Source organism: Polistes canadensis, unplaced genomic scaffold (assembly GCF_001313835.1).
Source record: "Polistes canadensis isolate GaletaPanama2010 unplaced genomic scaffold, ASM131383v1 scaffold_11, whole genome shotgun sequence".
Lineage (NCBI taxonomy): Eukaryota > Metazoa > Arthropoda > Insecta > Hymenoptera > Vespidae > Polistes > Polistes canadensis.
In genome coordinates this window covers 531,846-550,090 of record NW_014569558.1, presented here as the reverse complement: position 1 = coordinate 550,090, position 18,245 = coordinate 531,846, and the positions used below count along the sequence as shown (strand labels likewise).

The window sequence follows — 18,245 nt, the reverse complement described above, 5'->3', positions numbered from 1 at the left end:
GCGGTCGTCCACCTCGTCCACCCCCAGGCGGTCGTCCACCACCACCACCTCCATGCGGTCGTCCACCTCGTCCACCCCCAGGCGGTCATCGACCACCACCACCTCCATGCGGTCGTCCAACCGGTCCACCACCAAGCGGTCGTCCACCACCACCTCCTCCGCCTCCTCCTCCACCACCACCCCCACCACCACCACCACCTCCTCCACCACCACCTTCGTCTTCCGAACCTCCACCAGCACCTTCAACAACTAATTCTTCACCAAGCTCATAATGAACAGCTCCTTTATCAGGTGCAAAAATGAATGTTAATAAATACTTGAATACTTAATAACATCAGGACTATATGAAAAAATATATATCAATTTGAACTTGCTATAATTATTGTTTTTCTTTCATAACCAATAAGCAAAATGTAGTCTTATTTAACAAACAGTATCAATAAGATAATGTTATTGCCTAATCGTATCTAGGAATTCTATCATCAATGATACGTGATTAATCAGGGAATTCCCCCGAAACTCGATCGATTTATTTTCTGCACTGATTGATCATTGTTTCTTTTATGTAATTAAGATATAATCGAAAGAATATATAAAAAGAATATATGATATGTGTGGCGTTACACATTCAGAAAGTTTTCAACATTCTTCTTTCGTTCACACACAATTTATAATTATTCCATATGATATTATTATTATAATTAATTTGCGTAATCAATATTTTTCAACAAATATTCTTCTATTACTTCTGATAATATCTTTTCTAATTCCAACAATTTTTTTTAAATGTATGACATTACAGATAATTTATGATACAATCTTGAAGATAATAATTCTAGTTAATAATTCTAAAGCAAAATAAGAAGAAGTAAATCATAACATGGATTAAAATGTTTCGTAGATAGAAATTTAATTTTGAATATCTATCGTATACATTTGATTGCATCTCTGTTTACAAAATTTAATCTATCCACTCGAATATATCCATTCTATTTGTAATCATTAACAATATTATGATTCTATTATCTTTTTATTTCTTATATTTTGTCTGCTCTTTTACTATTTCTATTATTTTATTAGAATTATAAACTATCAGTTAATTAATCCATCGATTATATAGAAATTGTATTTTGAACACTTGTTGACCGGCCACAAGTATACTCATGCAATTGACGCGCGCGCGCGTCACATTATTAAATTATAAAATTATATAAAAGTCATTATTATTCTGCACAATATTTGTTTTATTTTAATTTTATCAATTTTTTTTTCAATTATTGATATTTGAAAAACGATTTTAAACTAAAGACACAATATTGACATATAATGTGTAATAAAAATAATGAGGATATCTTAGGAAGCATTAATAACAATAAAAAAATATATAGTTCTGGGATTCCATGACGTGAAATAAATATACAGAAGCTTGTTGGTCTTTGCATTCCTGGAATTATCGTTATATCATAGTAAGTAATTTAATATTCCAAAGAGAAAAATATTTATATGATAAGCAAGTATCGGTAATTCCCCAGTATTCATGGTAAATGTTAATGCGTGCCCGTTAAATGAAAGTATCGAAGAAAGCAATAAGTATAAAAGCAACGCTGTAGGTCTCATAGAAATCATTTCCTTGCAAACTTTCATCTAGACTGCAACGATAAGTAAGTAAACATTATGTCTTTACAATAACATAATACATACAAAAATATTAAATAAGTTTTTATTCTAATATATGTAAAATTAATTTTAATGAAAATTCTTAAATGATATAAAACTACAATTCTATATTAATATCAATCTTTTGTAACCTTTTCTGATCTGTATTTCATTAAAAGATAAGTATATCACAAAGTCATCGAAATAAATATATAATAAGCAATATTGACGTTCTTCTAGAAACGAAAAAAATGGCAAGTTTAGTGATAAGAGCAGCTCTTGCTGCTATGCTTATTATCGTTGTTACTGGGGAATCGTTTGAATTGCACGTAAATCCGGTAAGTATATAAAAAATTATCATTTAAAAAATAATATACAACGATTAGAGAGAATTGAAATAACAGATTATGTTTTATCTGCTTACATGTGTTTCTTTATATATTAAAGTACTCTCTCGCAAAAGAATCTGAAGGTCATCTCCTAAATCTTCAAAATCTTGAACACCACGGCTTTCAAGAAATTAAATCTGAGGTGATAAAAAAAAAACTACATTTAAATATAAATTCATAAAAAGTTATTCATCTACATAAATATTATTTTAATGTTCATATTTTTTAGCGTCTCCGTCGTGAAGCTGATCCTGAACCTTCCAGACCCAGACCACAACAGGTTCCTCCACGGCCTCCTCACCCGGTAAGAATAAAAATAATTACATGTAATAAGAAATGTATTCAAWTATAAGTTTTCTCTACTACACAAGAAAACAATAAATAATATTTTATTTTCATATTTCAGAGACTCCGTCGYGAAGCTGATCCWGAACCTTCCAGACCMAGACCACAACAGGTTCCTCCACGGCCTCCTCACCCGGTAAGAATAGTAAGAATTACAAATATTGGAAAGATTATTTCAATTGTTTTGTTACTATAGAAATTTTTATTTTTAAAAAATGTTAATAATTTTCGTCTTTATATTGTAGAGACTTCGTTGAGAAGCTTATTCACAAAACCAATATCTCGATATTGATTCTATATCTTTTATATCTGGTAAGAATATAAAAAATCCAAAAATACTTTAACATTCATTTTTATAAATCATTGATTATATATTTTTCTATATATATATACGTTCTTATTATATAATTAATATTATTTTAATTTGTAATTCCAAAGCGTATAACATAACTCAAGATGCAAGTTACAATAAGACAAAATTCAAAAATAGAAATTTTCTTATCTTGATGACATCGGATATTGACCTAATAAGAAGATTAAATTAAATTAATGATGCCATATATAAATATACTCGACTAATAATTTTATGTAATATTCTTTATCTAATATAATATCTAAACTTGTATAATATGTCTTTATGTAATCTTTTTAATAAAAACAAAATAATTCGTTGTATTTAAAGTATATATTACATTTATATGTAAATACATAATTACGAATTTCCAAACATGTATGTACTATTATTTAGAAAATAATCTCCCCAGATTAAAACATGTATTTAATCAAATTTAAATGAATGTAGTAAATTTACTATTAAAAATCTTGTACAGATATTCAAGTTTCCGTGGTGTAGTGGTTATCACATCCGCCTAACACGCGGAAGGTCCCCGGTTCGATCCCGGGCGGAAACATTTTTTTTATTCATTTATATATATAAATTATAAAATAATAATAAATTCTTAATTTATTATTATACATTTTCTCCCTAATTTGACATAATCATCAACTATATTCTTTTAATTAGGGATATTTTATTTAATCAATTCTTCTATACTATTGTTAATGTAAATTTTGTATTCACACACACACGCGCGTACACAAAAAGTGATAGTATAAACTTATTTATGTATTTGATCATGAGCGAATTATACAGAAGATGATCAATAGTTTATTTACAATACACATATATACTATCTATCTGGCTATATAATATAACATATAATTTATACGCAATTTACCCGTAAAAAATTAAAGCTAAATTAAAAAATTATTTTTCTTTCATAAATTCATTTTTATTTGTAATATGGTTAATATTTAATCTGTACTAACAATAACAGGTGCCTCATCTCCTTCTTCTTCTTGTAAATTACCAAAGTTCCAATTAAGCATATTACATATTCGTTCACGGTATCGTGCTGCAGTATACTTGAATGGCTGATCTATGCCAACATGAAATTCAATGTTCCTAAAAAACTTACGCAAATTACAATAGATAAAATTTTCAGTATAGACAACGTCTACTAACATATCTTCTGGAATATAATCTAACTGAACTTCTATAGTCCACAAAAATTCCAAAAAAAGAGACCTATATTTTGGTATAACTGAATCTACACCACATATCAATGAGAAAATCTTTTTCCATTGTTCAAAGGCTTCCCAATTTTGGCCTATCAAGACACAAACGAAAGTAAGTTGCAATTCACCAAGTATTTCCGCTGAACTGAAAAAATATTTTTATACGCATATTTATAGTTTTATATAAATAATATTAAAATGTAAAAATTTAGAATATACAGGATATTAAATTTATTTTTCTCGAAAACAAAGCCTTATAGAGACAAATGTTATTCTACTTGTTCAACTGAATTTTTCATATAGAATCACCCACTGCTCGCTTCTACAATCATTTACAAGATACTTCTGTTTATATTAAAAAACAATAGAATTGGTGATCATACCATTTCATTCCATTAAGCACTGTCTCCCAAGCATAACTGTAATCAAGATTATATTTTGTAATATTTTCTGGAGTTGTATTATCAGGATAATATTTGTCAGGCATTGGTGTTAATCTCAGTTCTGAACCAGCTTTTGGTTTAAAGTTAGGCAATAATTTTGGTATTTGATTCTTCATAGGTCTTGTTTGTGGTATCTCTTTACTCTCTTCTTTTTTTCTAGAATCTTCTTCGTCTGTAGAGAGTTCCGAATCATTACTACAAGGCACTAATTCCATAGCCGAATATATGAAACTAAAAAATAAAAATAATTAAAAAGTACAATAAAAAAAAGGAAAAAGTACATACAAAATGAAAATATATTACATACCCACAAAGAGGTTTACAACGTTTTACTACATAAAAATCAATTTTATCAGTCAATCGTTCCCATCTATCAATGTAATCAAAGTTATAGGGAACAAGAATGTTATCTAAATCTAACAGACTGTTTCGAAGACGTACTAGCAAATCTTCCTCAACAGCTATATATCAAACAATATTAAAAGAATAATAATAATATAAAAACAATATATATATATATAATAACGAATAAATTTAGTTCATAATAATATATCTTACGATCAGCACTCATTTCATTTGTTGATTTGTCCCAACATTTGACCATAAATTCACCATTCTCAAAATAATGAATAAAACCAATTCTAAATGATGGTCCGCCATGACGATCTTCTACTCTATGAAAACATTGTTTTCGTACATAATTAATAAGAAGAATCTTATTATACTCTACACATTCACCATATAGATTAATACAAATACTTTACATACATAGACAAATAATCAAAAGCTATTGAAATTACCTATAGTGTACAAAACGGAATCCTGGAGGTATGAATTTAATACCCATATACTTTTTATTATTTTTAATATCCCAAGAATTTAAATCTATTCCAAACTCCATATTATTTGGTGCATCAACTACAACAAGTGTAGCATTTTTTATTAATATGTGATCTTCTCCTGGATGCTCGTCCACGTCCATACTGCCTTCTTATGTTAAAAATTTTCTTAAATAACTGTTTTGTTTGAATATATATCCTGCAATGACCTTTATAATTTATATAAATATATTATATGTTTACATTCTAATAAGACATTTACTTATTCTTATATATAACAGATTATAAAAAAAACGATGAAAAAAAATTAATTATAATAATATATCTCATTATTTAATTATTACTATATTTTAATTATACAAATCAAAAATCATAAATTTATGTAACCTCTAAATTTCGATCACTCCACGAACATCAAGCCGTTCTATTGCAATGAGAAATTTTTCTATACAATTTTTTAATTTATACAATTTTATAAATGATCGAGAAAAAAATCAAAACTAGAATTAATATTTAATTATAGCTAAAACGTCAATTTTTTAATTTTCTTTTGAAGTTTTATCACCTACAACTACGGATTAAAATTGGCGCACTAATTTAAATTCTCTATTGCGTCATTTTTCTTGTTTACTTTCACCTTATCCCCTTTCTCTTCTATTTATTAATATCAAATTAAGACAAAATAAGAAATAATAAAATTTTTATTTTTTATTCTCTTCTTACATTTTTTTGATGTTTTAATTTCATGAATCATTTGCAATAATAATATATTCTTTTATAAACTGTTCTTTCAAAATGACTGCAGTTAAAATCAAATTGTTAAATATGTGTAATGGTATACAAGGTAATGGAAAATTATTAAATGGCATCCATACGCGTGATCCATCTTTTAAATTTATTAAATGTACAGGCTGTGAAAATACTAATCCTTTGGGAATTCCAAAGGTTCCTAAAATTTATATTCAATATCAAGATAATTAAATGGTACATTGAATAGGTGTTGAAAGAACACCCTATATATATACGTTATATGTGTTACTGTATATAAATACCGTCAGAAGATATTCCTAAAGAAATAATTTCATCTCCAATATTTTCTTCGCCGCTATACCATAATTTTAAAAGATCGCAAATAGCTCTGCATACTTGAAAATTCTCAGTACGTCCAATTTGATATTGTGTCACCGCCTAAATAATATTATAATATGTAAGGAGTTATATTTAATGTTTTTGTTTTCTTTTATAATACATTAAAAAAATATATAGATTATATTTATATCTTATATTCAAAATTCATACCTTACGTTCGAAATATCCATTATAAGGATCGTTATCGTGTGCTGAATAAAAAAAATATCGCAATTCTGGATATTTAAATCCCAATGGTAATGTAGTACTTTCTTCTGCAAACATGGCTCTATTATTTGGTTTGTATACTTCACATTTCTGGATCATATGACATACATCCACAAAACGATTAATTCCTATGCATTAAATAAATTAATACTAAAATTCCATTGGTATATATATATTATCTTGAAATTTGTTAACCAACCCAAAAATCCCCATACAGGAGGACACCCAAAATTGTGTACAGGCAAATTAAATTTTGTTATAAAATTATGCATTATTTCTAGCCCATAATGAGTACTAACTGCTACCATACTAGTCTTTGGCAATTTAGTTACTAAAGCATGAAGCACATTTACACAAAAACAACTTGCACTTGTCGAACAAAAAAGTACTTTCATTTCAGAAGGTGCATATCGGTTTATCTGCCTTGCTAACTTAGCCATACTATCATAATTACTTCGTAACCAAGAATTAGTACTTTCATTCTCTTCCCTAAAATTGTCTCAGCATGTATCTTAGATTTTACTAAGAAACTCAAAAATACAAAGACATACTTTGATATAACGTCTAGGTTAATTAATATATCACAATCACATAATCCATCTGAGATATTTTCTATGGCTCTTGCTGCATATAAACCACCTCCTATAGCCTCCATATCCTTAACAATATGTTTGATTTTAAAATAACAACCAGGTTCGTCATATAAATTAACAATAATACCATTCGTTAACCATAACTCTTTAGTTGTTATTAATTGTGGGATTAAGTCTAAACATAATGCTTTTCCAGCACCTATTACTGTAATGCAACGATGTTGTATAAGTGACGTTTTCACAGATGGTAATTTTAATGTTGTTTCATACATCTGTAATAATACAAAGAATTATAACAGCTTCATTATTATAATTTAATATCTTTCTTACAAGTAAATAATCCAATTGTATTCGTTTAAGATCATCTTGCATAATATAAGTACTAATGTTATAACGCGTGTGTAAAAATTCCCAAAATTGAGTTATACTTCCAATGTAAGTGACATTATTTTTAGATAAACCAACTTTTCTCCAAATCAATGGTGACTTTTTATGCGACCAATTCCAACGGTAACAGATTTTTTGTAGCCACGACTTAAAATAGAATAAATTACATTATATTACTAAAATAATATGAGAGTACTTGAACGTTAAACATTAACCTTCCATTCAGCTGCACTTTTAAAAATCTTTTTATACTTTAAATATTTTAATATCATTGTCAAGTTTTCTACTATGTAACATATATGACAAAAATACACATCTTCTGGTATGCCTGCTATTACTATAACACATTTATCGGCTGACATATTCTTTTTTGTTTATTCAGATTAAATATCCCAAAATGTTCTAAATATGATATATATAATTATCTTCAATTATTTTTCATTAACTGCATTAGTCAACAAAATTGTATTAAATTAACTTCATGTTGGTTTAATCCAAGATTATTGTTAAAATATTATTTATTTAAATAAAAATAGCGATAATATACAGCAATGTAATACTATATCAAAAAACACCAAATATATCTATATAACTAAAAGTAAAAAAGAATCAGAAATTATATTATATTAGATAATTTATATATTAATTTGATATTCTAAACAAAATTCAATTTATTTGTGGTACGGATGATAAAAAAATCACTAATAGAAATGTTATGTTATCATGACTTTGTAAAATTAAAAGTTTCAGTCAGTGTAATCAAACAGTTTCATTGTCAGATATTTCTGATAAATGAGGAGATCCGCAATCATAATCAGAAAATTGCATTGATTGTTCATGTATCGTCATTTCAGGGTAGGAAAGTTCCTCCATTTCTATTTAAAAAAAAAAAAGTATTATTATCTGCATTAACACGAAATACATAATCAAACGTTAAAATATTTCTATTATTTTTTTCACCTGATCCAAATCCTTCATCTGTGTCATCTTGTGCATGCAACATACATTTGCTAAATTCATTTTCTAAATTAATATTGTAATTATCTGTAAAGAAATAATGTGTCTCTTAGATCTTTGTTATAATTTGTATTAAAAAAAGAAAAATATTGAATCAAATAAATATGCACATACTCAATTCCAGTTCTGGATCATAATATGGTGCTAAATCTTCTGGTTCTGAAAATATACTGTTTTGTATATCTTTTTCTACTACATATGGTTCTTTGAATCTTAAGATGTTTTGTTCAAAAATCTTATCTTTATTAAATTCAACTGATTCTGCTTTATCAAATTCAGTGGGTGCAAAAAGTAACTGCTTCTACAATAAAACAATATTAAAACTACCTAGATAAATGTACAGAAAATAATATTGTTTAAATAATTATCAATTAATAGATATGCTTACGTTAATCAATTCATTCTTTGGGAAAAATGAATTATTACTTTCGTCTTTCTTAAAAGTTATTGGAGAACTAGTTGCTGCAATATTCAGATCAGATTTAGATCTTATTGATAAACCTTTTGGTTTGCATTGATCAAATGATTTAGCCATAATACCACTTGTATAATTTATTGATTTTGTTTCTTTAAAGTGTTCTGTTGTTGACACTATAAATCATATAACAAGTAGGATTAATGTGTAGTTACAATGAAAGTAACTGTAATTAATCTCGTAGTATTCAAAATAATATAAAAACCTATTTAATTATACTCACTGATATTATTACTCGTATTACTAAATACATTGAAAACAGAAGCCATGTTATTAAAATGTTATTAATAAATATGAAAATTTGTCGTCTATAATTCCTTGCCTTCGTTCAAACAAACTGAAAACAATCTTTCATGGTAAACATTAAACTTAAGTTAACAACTCAAAGGGAAATAACTCTAGCCAATAAGTGATCGCTAATGAACGCGTCAAAAACCAATCAGCATCGAGTGAAGTCCAGTACATTGGCGCTGCGATCGTAGGGACACGTTAAAAATAAGAAATGATTGAGGCATTTTCCCGCCTATTTCTGCATACAAACCAATAAGAGAATTGTATTATTTTTGAAAATATTAAATGTAGAAATTAATTCAGTGCCTTGATATTAGATTATTTATTCGCACTTTTCTTTAACTGTTGCACGTTATCTTGCAACAGGATAATATTCGGTCACAGATTACAAAAGCAGCAAATAATATCATTTGTTTTTTAGGCTAGGAAATCCTTCCACATGCAGCATTTCCTGATCTGGCTCCATCAAATTTTCATTTATTCCGATTACTCAAACATCATTTAACAGATACGAATTTTCAAACATTGGAAGAAGTACAAAAAACTATTGACGAATTCATTGCGTCAAAATCGCCACTTTCTTTTCTTGAAGGAATTCAACAGTTACCAGAAAGATGGACCAAGGTCATTGAAAATAATGGAGACTGTTTCAAAGAATAACAGATGTATGATTACTTTACAAATAAATACTAAATTTGTAAGAAAAAACCATCGGATGAATTTTTGTACCTAATACTTATAATTTAGAAAATATTTTTCAAAGAGAAAAAAAACTATTATTAGATGAATAAAATCTGTGTATATTTTGAACTAATCGTATTATGATAGAAGTAGAAGGTAGAGTAGTATAAAAACAATTGTATGTATTTGTATTTTATTATACTATAAAAGTACTAGAGAGTGAAAATTCTAAAATTCTAAAATTATAATTTTGTTATATATCTATTACTGTAAGAGATAGAGAGAGATTACATAAGAGATTTTTCAAGAATACATGCACAAAAATGAACTTTTTTTATTTAACCTATATTTTTTGTATGCATATCAGCATGTATAAAACGATATAACCTGAAAGTTCGATCTTTATAATACAATTTTAATTTAATCTTTTTACTTAATTAATTGTTAACATAATTAGGTTTTTTCTACGGTATTATTAAGTTAATAAAGTTTATAAGTGTTCTCTCTTCTTCATTATTTTATTAATGAAGTTGTTATTAGCATTATGGGCTTATTTTCAAGTAATTTATGTATTTTTCTAATATTTTTTTTTATAAATATTTAACTATACAAGAAATATACAGAGTATAAGTTTAATAAATCCTATCATTTATAGAATCTATTAAATTAACTTAATAAACTTAGAGAGACACAGATTTTTCTTAATCTTGAATGTGGAGAAAAGGGCTAACATTCTGATGAGCTATGAATATGAAAAGAGATATAATAAGCATTAAAATGATTATTTTAATACACATATTCGACACGTAAAGTGAAACAATGATTCTAATTTTGTTCACAGATTGACAGGAGTGCTCAATCTAATGTGTGACAATGATTTAAATGGTGTGACACTTCGAATTTCCTTCTCTAAACAATTGGAATAAATATCTGCACTTAATTCACTTAATGGAATTTCTTTATCCGCTTTAGCAACTTTTACAGCATCATCTATTTTCTTCCTAATCTCGCTTTCCATTGTCTATATAAAATAAAAATATTAATATATATAATAAATTTTTCTTAGTTATAAATGAGAAACACAAAAATATAATATAATATGTGTAACCTTAAGTTCATCTGCAGTAGCAAGATTAGTACTCAATAATCTCTCTTTAAAACTTGTAAGAGGATCTCTTGTTTGTCGTACTTCTTGGATTTCATCTCTAGTACGGTAGCTTGTTCCTGGATCGGACATACTATGTCCGCTATACCTATATGTGGCAGTTTCCATAATAATGGGTCCCTTTCCAGATGTACAATGTTCTATAGCGAACTTTGTTGCTTCTCTTACAGCCAAAACATCCATACCATCCACCTATTAATAAATAAAAATTGATACTATATATTAATAATAATAATAATAAATTAAAATTATTGATTATTAATAAAAAATATTAGAATGAATAAAATGTACAATCATTATTTTTACATAAAGAAACTTACCCAAATACCAGGGACGTAATCTCCTCTTGTATAATATTCTGTACTCGCGGAAGCACGTTCGACACTGGTACCCATTCCATATCCATTATTTTCGCAAACAAAAATACAAGGAATGTCCCATAATTTAGCCATATTGTATACTTCGAATGCTTGTCCTTGATTCGCAGCACCATCTCCGTAAAGAGTTAAACATACTCCTCCAGTGTTCATATATTTTTGAGCAAATGCGATACCAACACCTAATGGTATCTAAAAATAAAATCTTTTTTTAAATGATTATGCGTATGATTTCTTATTTTGGCAATAAAAAACAACTATTGTTAAACAAACCTGAGCACCGACAATACCATTTCCTCCATAGAAATTTTTAGCATACATATGCATAGAACCACCCTTGCCTCTAGCGTTACCTAATTGTCTTCCAGTAAGTTCTGCAAGAACACCTACAGGTTCTATACCCATTAAGTAAGTCCAACCATGTGCACGATAGGCAGTGATTACAGCATCTTGTGACCGCATGGCAGCTTTCATACCAACGGCACAAGCTTCCTAAAACATGTACATAGCAAATCAAATAAGTGTTGCATCAGTGAAATAATAAAAATTTAATAAAAAATATAATTTTACTTACTTGACCAGAATATAAATGACAAAAGCCTCGAACTATTTTTTCTTTGTATAAATTACCAGCTGATGTTTCTAAACGTCTTATTGTATGCAAATGTTTATATATTTCTAAAGCATCATTTTTGGTTACTGTTACATGATTAGATGGACCACTATCCAATTTATGTAAGCGAAAAGGTTTTGTCTCAAAACTTGCTTCCGTTGCATAATTGTTTTTTTTGTTAAAGAATGAGATTATCTATAAATATATTAAAAAGAAGAATTACAAGTATAATCAGTATACAGTAGTATTTATCTCATATTGTTTAATTTAAAAAATGTGGTGTATAGAAAAGCTAAAATAATTCTTAAATCTTATTGTTTAATCAAAAATAAATGAAATACTATTTTCAATACTATGATGATAAATCAATGGAGAGATTATAATTCTATGTTTGACATTTAGAAAACTCAAATATGAATATAACAATACTAAATTAATTGTTAACAATACTCATAATTAAATATGCAATTGTAAAAACAATTGAACAAAAAAAACACAGTACTTAACACGTACCTTATTCCAATTTCCAAACTGACATAGTTGTCCGAGATTTAAAAAAGGAATATGAAAATATATTTTTAATGTAAAAATTGAAAAATAAATTAATATATGCATACATTTTATAATAATGGACTTTACGATATTAAACTTATTGGGAATAATGAAAAAAAGAGAGGAAAAAAAAGTTTATTATATTAATATACTCACATTTCTTCGAGATATCTGTGCACCAGCAGTTCTAAAACAATTTGGTATCATTTTGATCAAATAATTTAAACCAAGTGCGAATAAAAAAAATTAAAATAAAAAAAGATGAATAATTTTTCTCGTAGATACAATATGTAAAATGACGTCAAAAGATGAGGAGCAACACTTGGCACACTGAATAATTCCTAGTAATGTCGAAATGTAGGTTGTATAAAGGACAGGTTGGACTATATGATTCCCCCACTACGAGATTTTAACTTATGGCGGTCATTACGTGAGGACCACGTGACATTGACATTTTTATGATTGATAGAATAAAAAACTGTATAAATAATATTTAATTATTATCTAGAATAATAATTATTGCAAATTTTAATAATTTCTTATATTATTTACTAATTATATAAGTAAAATTATGTTTTAAATTAAAGCAGAAAAAATGTTTATTAACAATGTGTCATTTATAAATTTAAACTTCCTCATGAAATTATTCAAACGCGTTATCCAATAATCGAAATATGTTATTTTTCTATATTCAATATTCTAACATATATATTAATATGAAAATAAATAAATTTTAATATAAAAAGAAATATTTATTTATTTATATCATAATATAATTTCAATATTTTGGATTTCCCGCGAGAAAACTTTCAAACTTTGATTTTCTTAAGTCGATCTTACAACTATAAGGAGTTATATATTCTGATAGAAGAGAGTGAGAGAGTTTAGAGTTATTTTTGTTTAATAAAATACCTTACTTTTAATCATAGATGTCAGATAACATTATTTGATCGTCGGATATCTTTGATAAGAAATTAATATTCGTTTGCTGTACCTTGATGGGTTGACAAATTTTAAGCTCAACATAGAAGCAATCTTTTTATTGGTAAAACTCGTTTCTATTAAAAAAAAAAAATTTGTTTTTTTTTTGGTTAAAGCTTAAAACTTTTCAACCTATCGTTATATATATATGTATATTTATGTACAAATATATTATATTTTCTTATGAAATTACACGAATCTCATAAATATAGACGTTTCTTCTTAAAAATCATTTTAATCATTAATATGAGATTATTATTTGATATATAAAAATACATATACATTCATTCACGTAACAAACAAAACACATAATAAACGAAAACTTAAATGCTACGTACACAATGGTTTATCTTTAAAAAATAAAACAAATAAAAATAACATAAAAAGTACGAAAAAATAAAATTACATGGGATCTTATACAATGGTGGCATTAACGATACACGGGGGTGTAAAACGTACATAACGAATAGTATTTTTAATGTTAATGTAAGTAGATGATATAGTTATTCCAATTCCAATAATAACTATCAAATAACCGAACCAATTCATCGTTTGTTTGAGATCTTTGAGTATTTGAGATTTAGATAATGATTGTTGCATCGAGAGTTCTTGTCTTTGATAATTTCTTAAAGATGGTTGACTAGCGTCGATAAATATAGCTTCCTCTTGATGATTTTTTCTCATTAATGAACTTTTGTTAAGATTTATAACATTAGAATAATTATCTTCACGATCAACCCCCTCGTCTTCTATACGTTCATCGTCACACATTTCATTTTCCATATCGTAATAATAAACGTACGAATATCGATGCGGTATAGTTTTAGTAACACCCAAAAAACCATCGTAAACGGATCTCGAATGAATTCTTGGATCCGAATTAGCATCGATCGAATTTAATTGTCTTACAGAAGTAGAATAAATTTCGGGCGTCGAGATGCGGTTCGCGCTATTTTTCAAAGCTATCGCTCTGGCGTACATCAGTGGCGGAAGTACGAAAACCAATGGGCCCATTAACGATCCACCAATCAGAGCCATTACTATGTCGAAGCGCGGTACCATTTCTCCTACAGCGACTCCAAAGAAAACAATTGTTGATCTTATTGCACAACGTTTCCATCCGAATGCTGTAATTATAATTAAAAAAATAAATTAATTAATAAAAAAGAACACGTATAACGCGCGTGTATTTTTAATCGTGAATATGTTTTTTTCTGAAGAAATAAACAATGATTATTATATTACAAATTTCATGTTTCTAATCTTATCGTTAAATGAAGTCAACTATCCAAGCTATAAAATTAATCTGTTTAAAACATTTATCTGTTGTTACTTCAAAAGCAATATATTTAATTGTTAAGTAAACAATAAAGAAATAAAATGTGTGAATCTTAGCAAATAATATTTTTATACTTACACCTATTTATTCGAAGTTTATCTTCGAAATGTTGAAAAAGCGCCGAATGACCTAATGCACTGGATAAGCATAATTGAAGAGCAGCTAATAAGATAGCACCATTTATTGCAAATCCCGTTGGCACTATCTGAAGAATATTAGCTGTTATACTTCCACCGTATTTCCACATTGCCAATCCCGCCGTTATTCCAAATAGTGATACGCTTACTATAATCATCAATTAATTCATTTGAATAATGATTAAAAATGATAAACAGTAATTATAATAAATGTTCATAATTAACTAAATTTGTTTAAATATACAGTTAGGTAATTTTTTCTTACCAAAAAATGATAAAATAACAGCTTTATTGATATTACGAGGATTGTGCATATCAACTTGAACGGTCATCAACGTTGGATGTATGTCGAACAAAAATGCCAACATGCCGTAACTAAAGTTAATTAATTAATAAATTATTATATTATAATAATTATCATGCTAAACGATACTAAAACAATTCAATTTAGATCAATAGTAAAAAGCAATTAAAATATATAAGAAAAATTATAATTATTTATCAATAGAGCCTCTTACTTACAATTAAATCTATAAGAATTGATATATTCTAATTTATAAACAATATAACTAAATATATAAACATTGTTATAATTATATATATACCCAGATATAAATTTATCCCAAGTTGGTGAAGTTGGTATCGGTATATGTTCGATAATTCGATCGTCGTTGATGATGCACCACCAAATCAGTATTGCGGTCAAAATTACGGTAACGCAAGAAAACATTGCTAACCATCTATAATATTTATAAAAATATGTTTTATATCTAAAACATGTAAAACAATTAAAAAAAAAAAATTAATAAAAAAACATTATAAGATCAAAAATCATAAGTAGAATAATACAATAATGAAATTAAATCTCGAAGATAATGTAAGTTATCGTTATTATGGAGAAGAAATTGAGAAGATTAATTATCATGAATATCTTCTTACTTCATATCTCGTGGACTTCCTAACCACATGAAAGGACAGAGTAGCATACCAACGACAAGTAACCAGTAACAAAAAGAAATGTCAAATTTTTCTTCGGACATTCTAACTCCGAACATTTGCAAATTCTGTGATGCTAAAACGAAATAAGATGATTTAATAAATATATATAAATTATATTTTTTATATATTCTCTTACCTCTAATTTATAAATAAGACATTACAACTTTGATTGTTTTTTTTTTTACCTTATATATTAAATTGTTTTATTTTATTTTATTATAACGTGCGTAATAAATCACAACTGTAATATTATACAATGTGTCTCTTAAATTATCTTAAACGTAAAAAAAAGTATAATATATAAATTTAATATATTTTTTTTCTGTTAATTTATTTATTTCATTTTTTATACCCTTTTGATGTTTTTGTTCGCTTTTTTTTGTTGATTTTTTGTGTTTATCTATCTATTATTTATTTCTCTTATCATTATTATATAATTATAATTGACCTACCGACTAATAAATTAGGTATTCCACAACCAAAAATTGTAAGATCCAAAAGTAAAGTTATAATAGTTCGTGCTCGTGGACCTAGCGTTAATTCGGTTACCGCTGCTAAAGGATACCTAAGAATAAATAAGATGTTCAATTTTCTAACAATTTTCTAACAATTCAATAGATTTATTATTATCCGAAAGTAAAGAAACGTTATGAAAATGAATTCGGTAAACATTCGGTTCTTTTTATCTTGTGATTTTTTGTTGTTTTCCAATTATAATCCTACCGATTTTTTCGTAAGATCATAGGATCCAAGGTGGTAGCTATAATCCATGATTTTCCAAGTAATGCAGCTGTGTATATTTGTAATCCAAAAACAACGAAAACCAAAGGAATGCCATATAATCCTAAAACAACATTTAACATCTGTTGCTTTTTTGTTGTACATATTAATATTGACTCGTCGAGAGATCATTAAGATTCACGATCGAGATCAAATCACGCATTTGAAAATTATCATCTACGAGGATAATTTGAAAAATTTCAAATGTTTCTTATTTTAAATGTATGATATATGCATGTATACATATGTATATATATGTATATATATAAATTTTTTTAAAAAAAGAAGCATAAGAGTCGCTAATTTTTCAAATTACCCTAATATATGTGTATATATAATACTTGTATTTCAAATATAATCGAATATATTCACATAATTCCAAAATAATCGGTTTACTTTGTCAGGTCGCATTTATAAACACACAGAATTGTTTGTTTATAATTCTAGATACGTTATTTTCATTAAATGTTTAACAAGATTATTAATACCTTATTATTATTATTAATATTATTATTATTATTATTATTATTATTATTATTATAAATAATATTATTTTTTTTGTTTCTTTTTTTCTTTTTTGTCAAAATATTAATTTTTCTCCATTACACACCGCATATATAATACATTTACGTTATATTCTTATTTCGATATACATAAAAAAAAAATTGCTCGCTTATTAGGTAAATATCAATTCGCGACTTTTATGTAAATTTTCGTAAGAGACTTTTCTTTTCCTCAAACGAAATTTTCAAATTGCTTAGCGCTCAATCGCTATCACAAACATTTAATTTCTCTCATGTACAAATTACGAGAAGATATATCCTGCAGGAAGGAAACGAAGTTCGCGTTGTCGAAAATAAAACCAAAAAAAATTATAGAAAAAAGAATTAAATAATAATAACAACTCACCACACTGAACGATCGAACTTGGTAAAGCAATTATTGGAAAAACACCGAATATATCAACAATACACAAGATAGCGAAAAACAATGAAAGATCCGAATTAACGTCTTTAAATAGAAGAGGTACACTTTCGCGAATCATGATGAGACACCATCAGCACTGACTTTAAAATCAGTGTGAAAGAAAATGAACCGGTTTCCTTCCTTCGCGTACGTTAACAGCGAGCAAGTAACTTGATATATCCTATCGAACGCAAGTCGTGGTCAACCCATAGTCTGTGGGAGCGTGGTAAGAAGACTTACAACTTCTTCTCCAGTCTCGATTATATGTATATGTTTTCTGTACTAT

The 18,245-nt window shown here is 27.1% G+C and overlaps 6 protein-coding genes and 1 non-coding gene across 9 annotated transcripts; 2 read left to right on the top strand and 5 right to left on the bottom strand.

Annotated features, from left to right (window-relative positions):
• Positions 1-1,559: 1,559 nt before the first annotated feature.
• On the top strand, positions 1,560-2,670 carry LOC106793145. Its single transcript, XM_014759830.1, has 6 exons — positions 1,560-1,661; positions 1,897-1,994; positions 2,104-2,187; positions 2,275-2,349; positions 2,452-2,526; positions 2,636-2,670. Exons 2-6 carry the CDS (start codon positions 1,908-1,910, stop codon positions 2,645-2,647), a joined length of 333 nt encoding a protein of 110 aa, XP_014615316.1. The 5' UTR covers positions 1,560-1,661; positions 1,897-1,907; the 3' UTR covers positions 2,648-2,670.
• Positions 2,671-3,228: 558 nt separating this feature from the next.
• On the top strand, positions 3,229-3,301 carry Trnav-aac. Its single transcript has one exon. It is a non-coding gene; the product is annotated as a tRNA-Val (tRNA).
• A 218-nt stretch (positions 3,302-3,519) lies between these two features.
• LOC106793144 (protein AAR2 homolog) lies at positions 3,520-5,846 on the bottom strand. 2 transcript variants are annotated; one of them, XM_014759829.1, is made up of 6 exons: positions 5,638-5,846; positions 5,212-5,459; positions 4,970-5,085; positions 4,719-4,872; positions 4,352-4,642; positions 3,520-4,113 (listed from the first exon to the last, which is right to left on the bottom strand). In XM_014759829.1, exons 2-6 carry the CDS (start codon positions 5,391-5,393, stop codon positions 3,705-3,707), a joined length of 1,152 nt encoding a protein of 383 aa, XP_014615315.1. In that variant the 5' UTR covers positions 5,394-5,459; positions 5,638-5,846; the 3' UTR covers positions 3,520-3,704. The 2 variants fall into 2 exon arrangements, with proteins under 2 accessions (XP_014615315.1, XP_014615314.1); XM_014759828.1 differs by having other exon boundaries at positions 5,212-5,449.
• Positions 5,847-5,969: 123 nt separating this feature from the next.
• LOC106793133 (putative malate dehydrogenase 1B) lies at positions 5,970-7,955 on the bottom strand. The gene is given in 7 exon segments (XM_014759793.1): positions 5,970-6,199; positions 6,303-6,438; positions 6,550-6,734; positions 6,806-7,095; positions 7,158-7,483; positions 7,485-7,733; positions 7,802-7,955. Coding segments are annotated over 7 exon segments (1,539 nt in total). The 5' UTR covers positions 7,949-7,955; the 3' UTR covers positions 5,970-5,993.
• Positions 7,956-8,086: 131 nt separating this feature from the next.
• LOC106793132 lies at positions 8,087-9,554 on the bottom strand. The gene is made up of 5 exons (XM_014759792.1): positions 9,302-9,554; positions 8,992-9,194; positions 8,718-8,904; positions 8,547-8,630; positions 8,087-8,461 (listed from the first exon to the last, which is right to left on the bottom strand). The coding sequence occupies exons 1-5, from the start codon at positions 9,345-9,347 to the stop codon at positions 8,346-8,348; spliced, it is 636 nt and encodes a 211-aa protein (XP_014615278.1). The 5' UTR covers positions 9,348-9,554; the 3' UTR covers positions 8,087-8,345.
• Positions 9,555-10,611: 1,057 nt separating this feature from the next.
• LOC106793131 (probable pyruvate dehydrogenase E1 component subunit alpha, mitochondrial) lies at positions 10,612-13,128 on the bottom strand. 2 transcript variants are annotated; one of them, XM_014759790.1, is made up of 7 exons: positions 12,914-13,128; positions 12,719-12,736; positions 12,167-12,400; positions 11,866-12,084; positions 11,536-11,784; positions 11,159-11,407; positions 10,612-11,071 (listed from the first exon to the last, which is right to left on the bottom strand). In XM_014759790.1, the coding sequence occupies exons 1-7, from the start codon at positions 12,962-12,964 to the stop codon at positions 10,886-10,888; spliced, it is 1,206 nt and encodes a 401-aa protein (XP_014615276.1). In that variant the 5' UTR covers positions 12,965-13,128; the 3' UTR covers positions 10,612-10,885. The 2 variants fall into 2 exon arrangements, with proteins under 2 accessions (XP_014615276.1, XP_014615277.1); XM_014759791.1 differs by lacking the exon at positions 12,719-12,736 and having other exon boundaries at positions 12,914-13,127.
• Positions 13,129-14,152: 1,024 nt separating this feature from the next.
• LOC106793103 (proton-coupled amino acid transporter 4) lies at positions 14,153-18,038 on the bottom strand. Its single transcript, XM_014759744.1, has 8 exons — positions 17,903-18,038; positions 16,937-17,057; positions 16,666-16,778; positions 16,154-16,286; positions 15,820-15,954; positions 15,480-15,589; positions 15,156-15,362; positions 14,153-14,865 (listed from the first exon to the last, which is right to left on the bottom strand). Exons 1-8 carry the CDS (start codon positions 18,036-18,038, stop codon positions 14,153-14,155), a joined length of 1,668 nt encoding a protein of 555 aa, XP_014615230.1.
• Positions 18,039-18,245: the final 207 nt, after the last annotated feature.

Excerpts from the sequence above, each read along its gene's own strand:
- LOC106793144 (XM_014759829.1), bottom strand. The coding sequence starts at position 5,393 with ATGGACGTGGACGAGCATCCAGGAGAAGATCACATATTAATAAAAAAT. Across the intron at positions 5,086-5,211 it reads TTCCGTTTTGTACACTATAG|AGTAGAAGATCGTCATGGCG; the intron begins GTAATTTCAATA and ends ATGTTTTCATAG. Across the intron at positions 4,114-4,351 it reads GTGCTTAATGGAATGAAATG|TTCAGCGGAAATACTTGGTG; the intron begins GTATGATCACCA and ends ATATTTTTTCAG.
- LOC106793132 (XM_014759792.1), bottom strand. The coding sequence starts at position 9,347 with ATGGCTTCTGTTTTCAATGTATTTAGTAATACGAGTAATAATATCA. Across the intron at positions 8,905-8,991 it reads CAAAGAATGAATTGATTAAC|AAGCAGTTACTTTTTGCACC; the intron begins GTAAGCATATCT and ends GTTTTATTGTAG. Across the intron at positions 8,631-8,717 it reads TGATCCAGAACTGGAATTGA|ATAATTACAATATTAATTTA; the intron begins GTATGTGCATAT and ends ATTTCTTTACAG.
- LOC106793131 (XM_014759790.1), bottom strand. The coding sequence starts at position 12,964 with ATGATACCAAATTGTTTTAGAACTGCTGGTGCACAGATATCTCGAAGA. Across the intron at positions 12,085-12,166 it reads GTCATTTATATTCTGGTCAA|GAAGCTTGTGCCGTTGGTAT; the intron begins GTAAGTAAAATT and ends TACATGTTTTAG. Across the intron at positions 11,785-11,865 it reads ATGGTATTGTCGGTGCTCAG|ATACCATTAGGTGTTGGTAT; the intron begins GTTTGTTTAACA and ends TTTTATTTTTAG.
- LOC106793103 (XM_014759744.1), bottom strand. The coding sequence starts at position 18,038 with ATGATTCGCGAAAGTGTACCTCTTCTATTTAAAGACGTTAATTCGGAT. Across the intron at positions 16,287-16,665 it reads AATACCTAATTTATTAGTCG|CATCACAGAATTTGCAAATG; the intron begins GTAGGTCAATTA and ends ATTTCGTTTTAG. Across the intron at positions 14,866-15,155 it reads TAAACTTCGAATAAATAGGT|CATTCGGATGGAAACGTTGT; the intron begins GTAAGTATAAAA and ends TTATAATTACAG.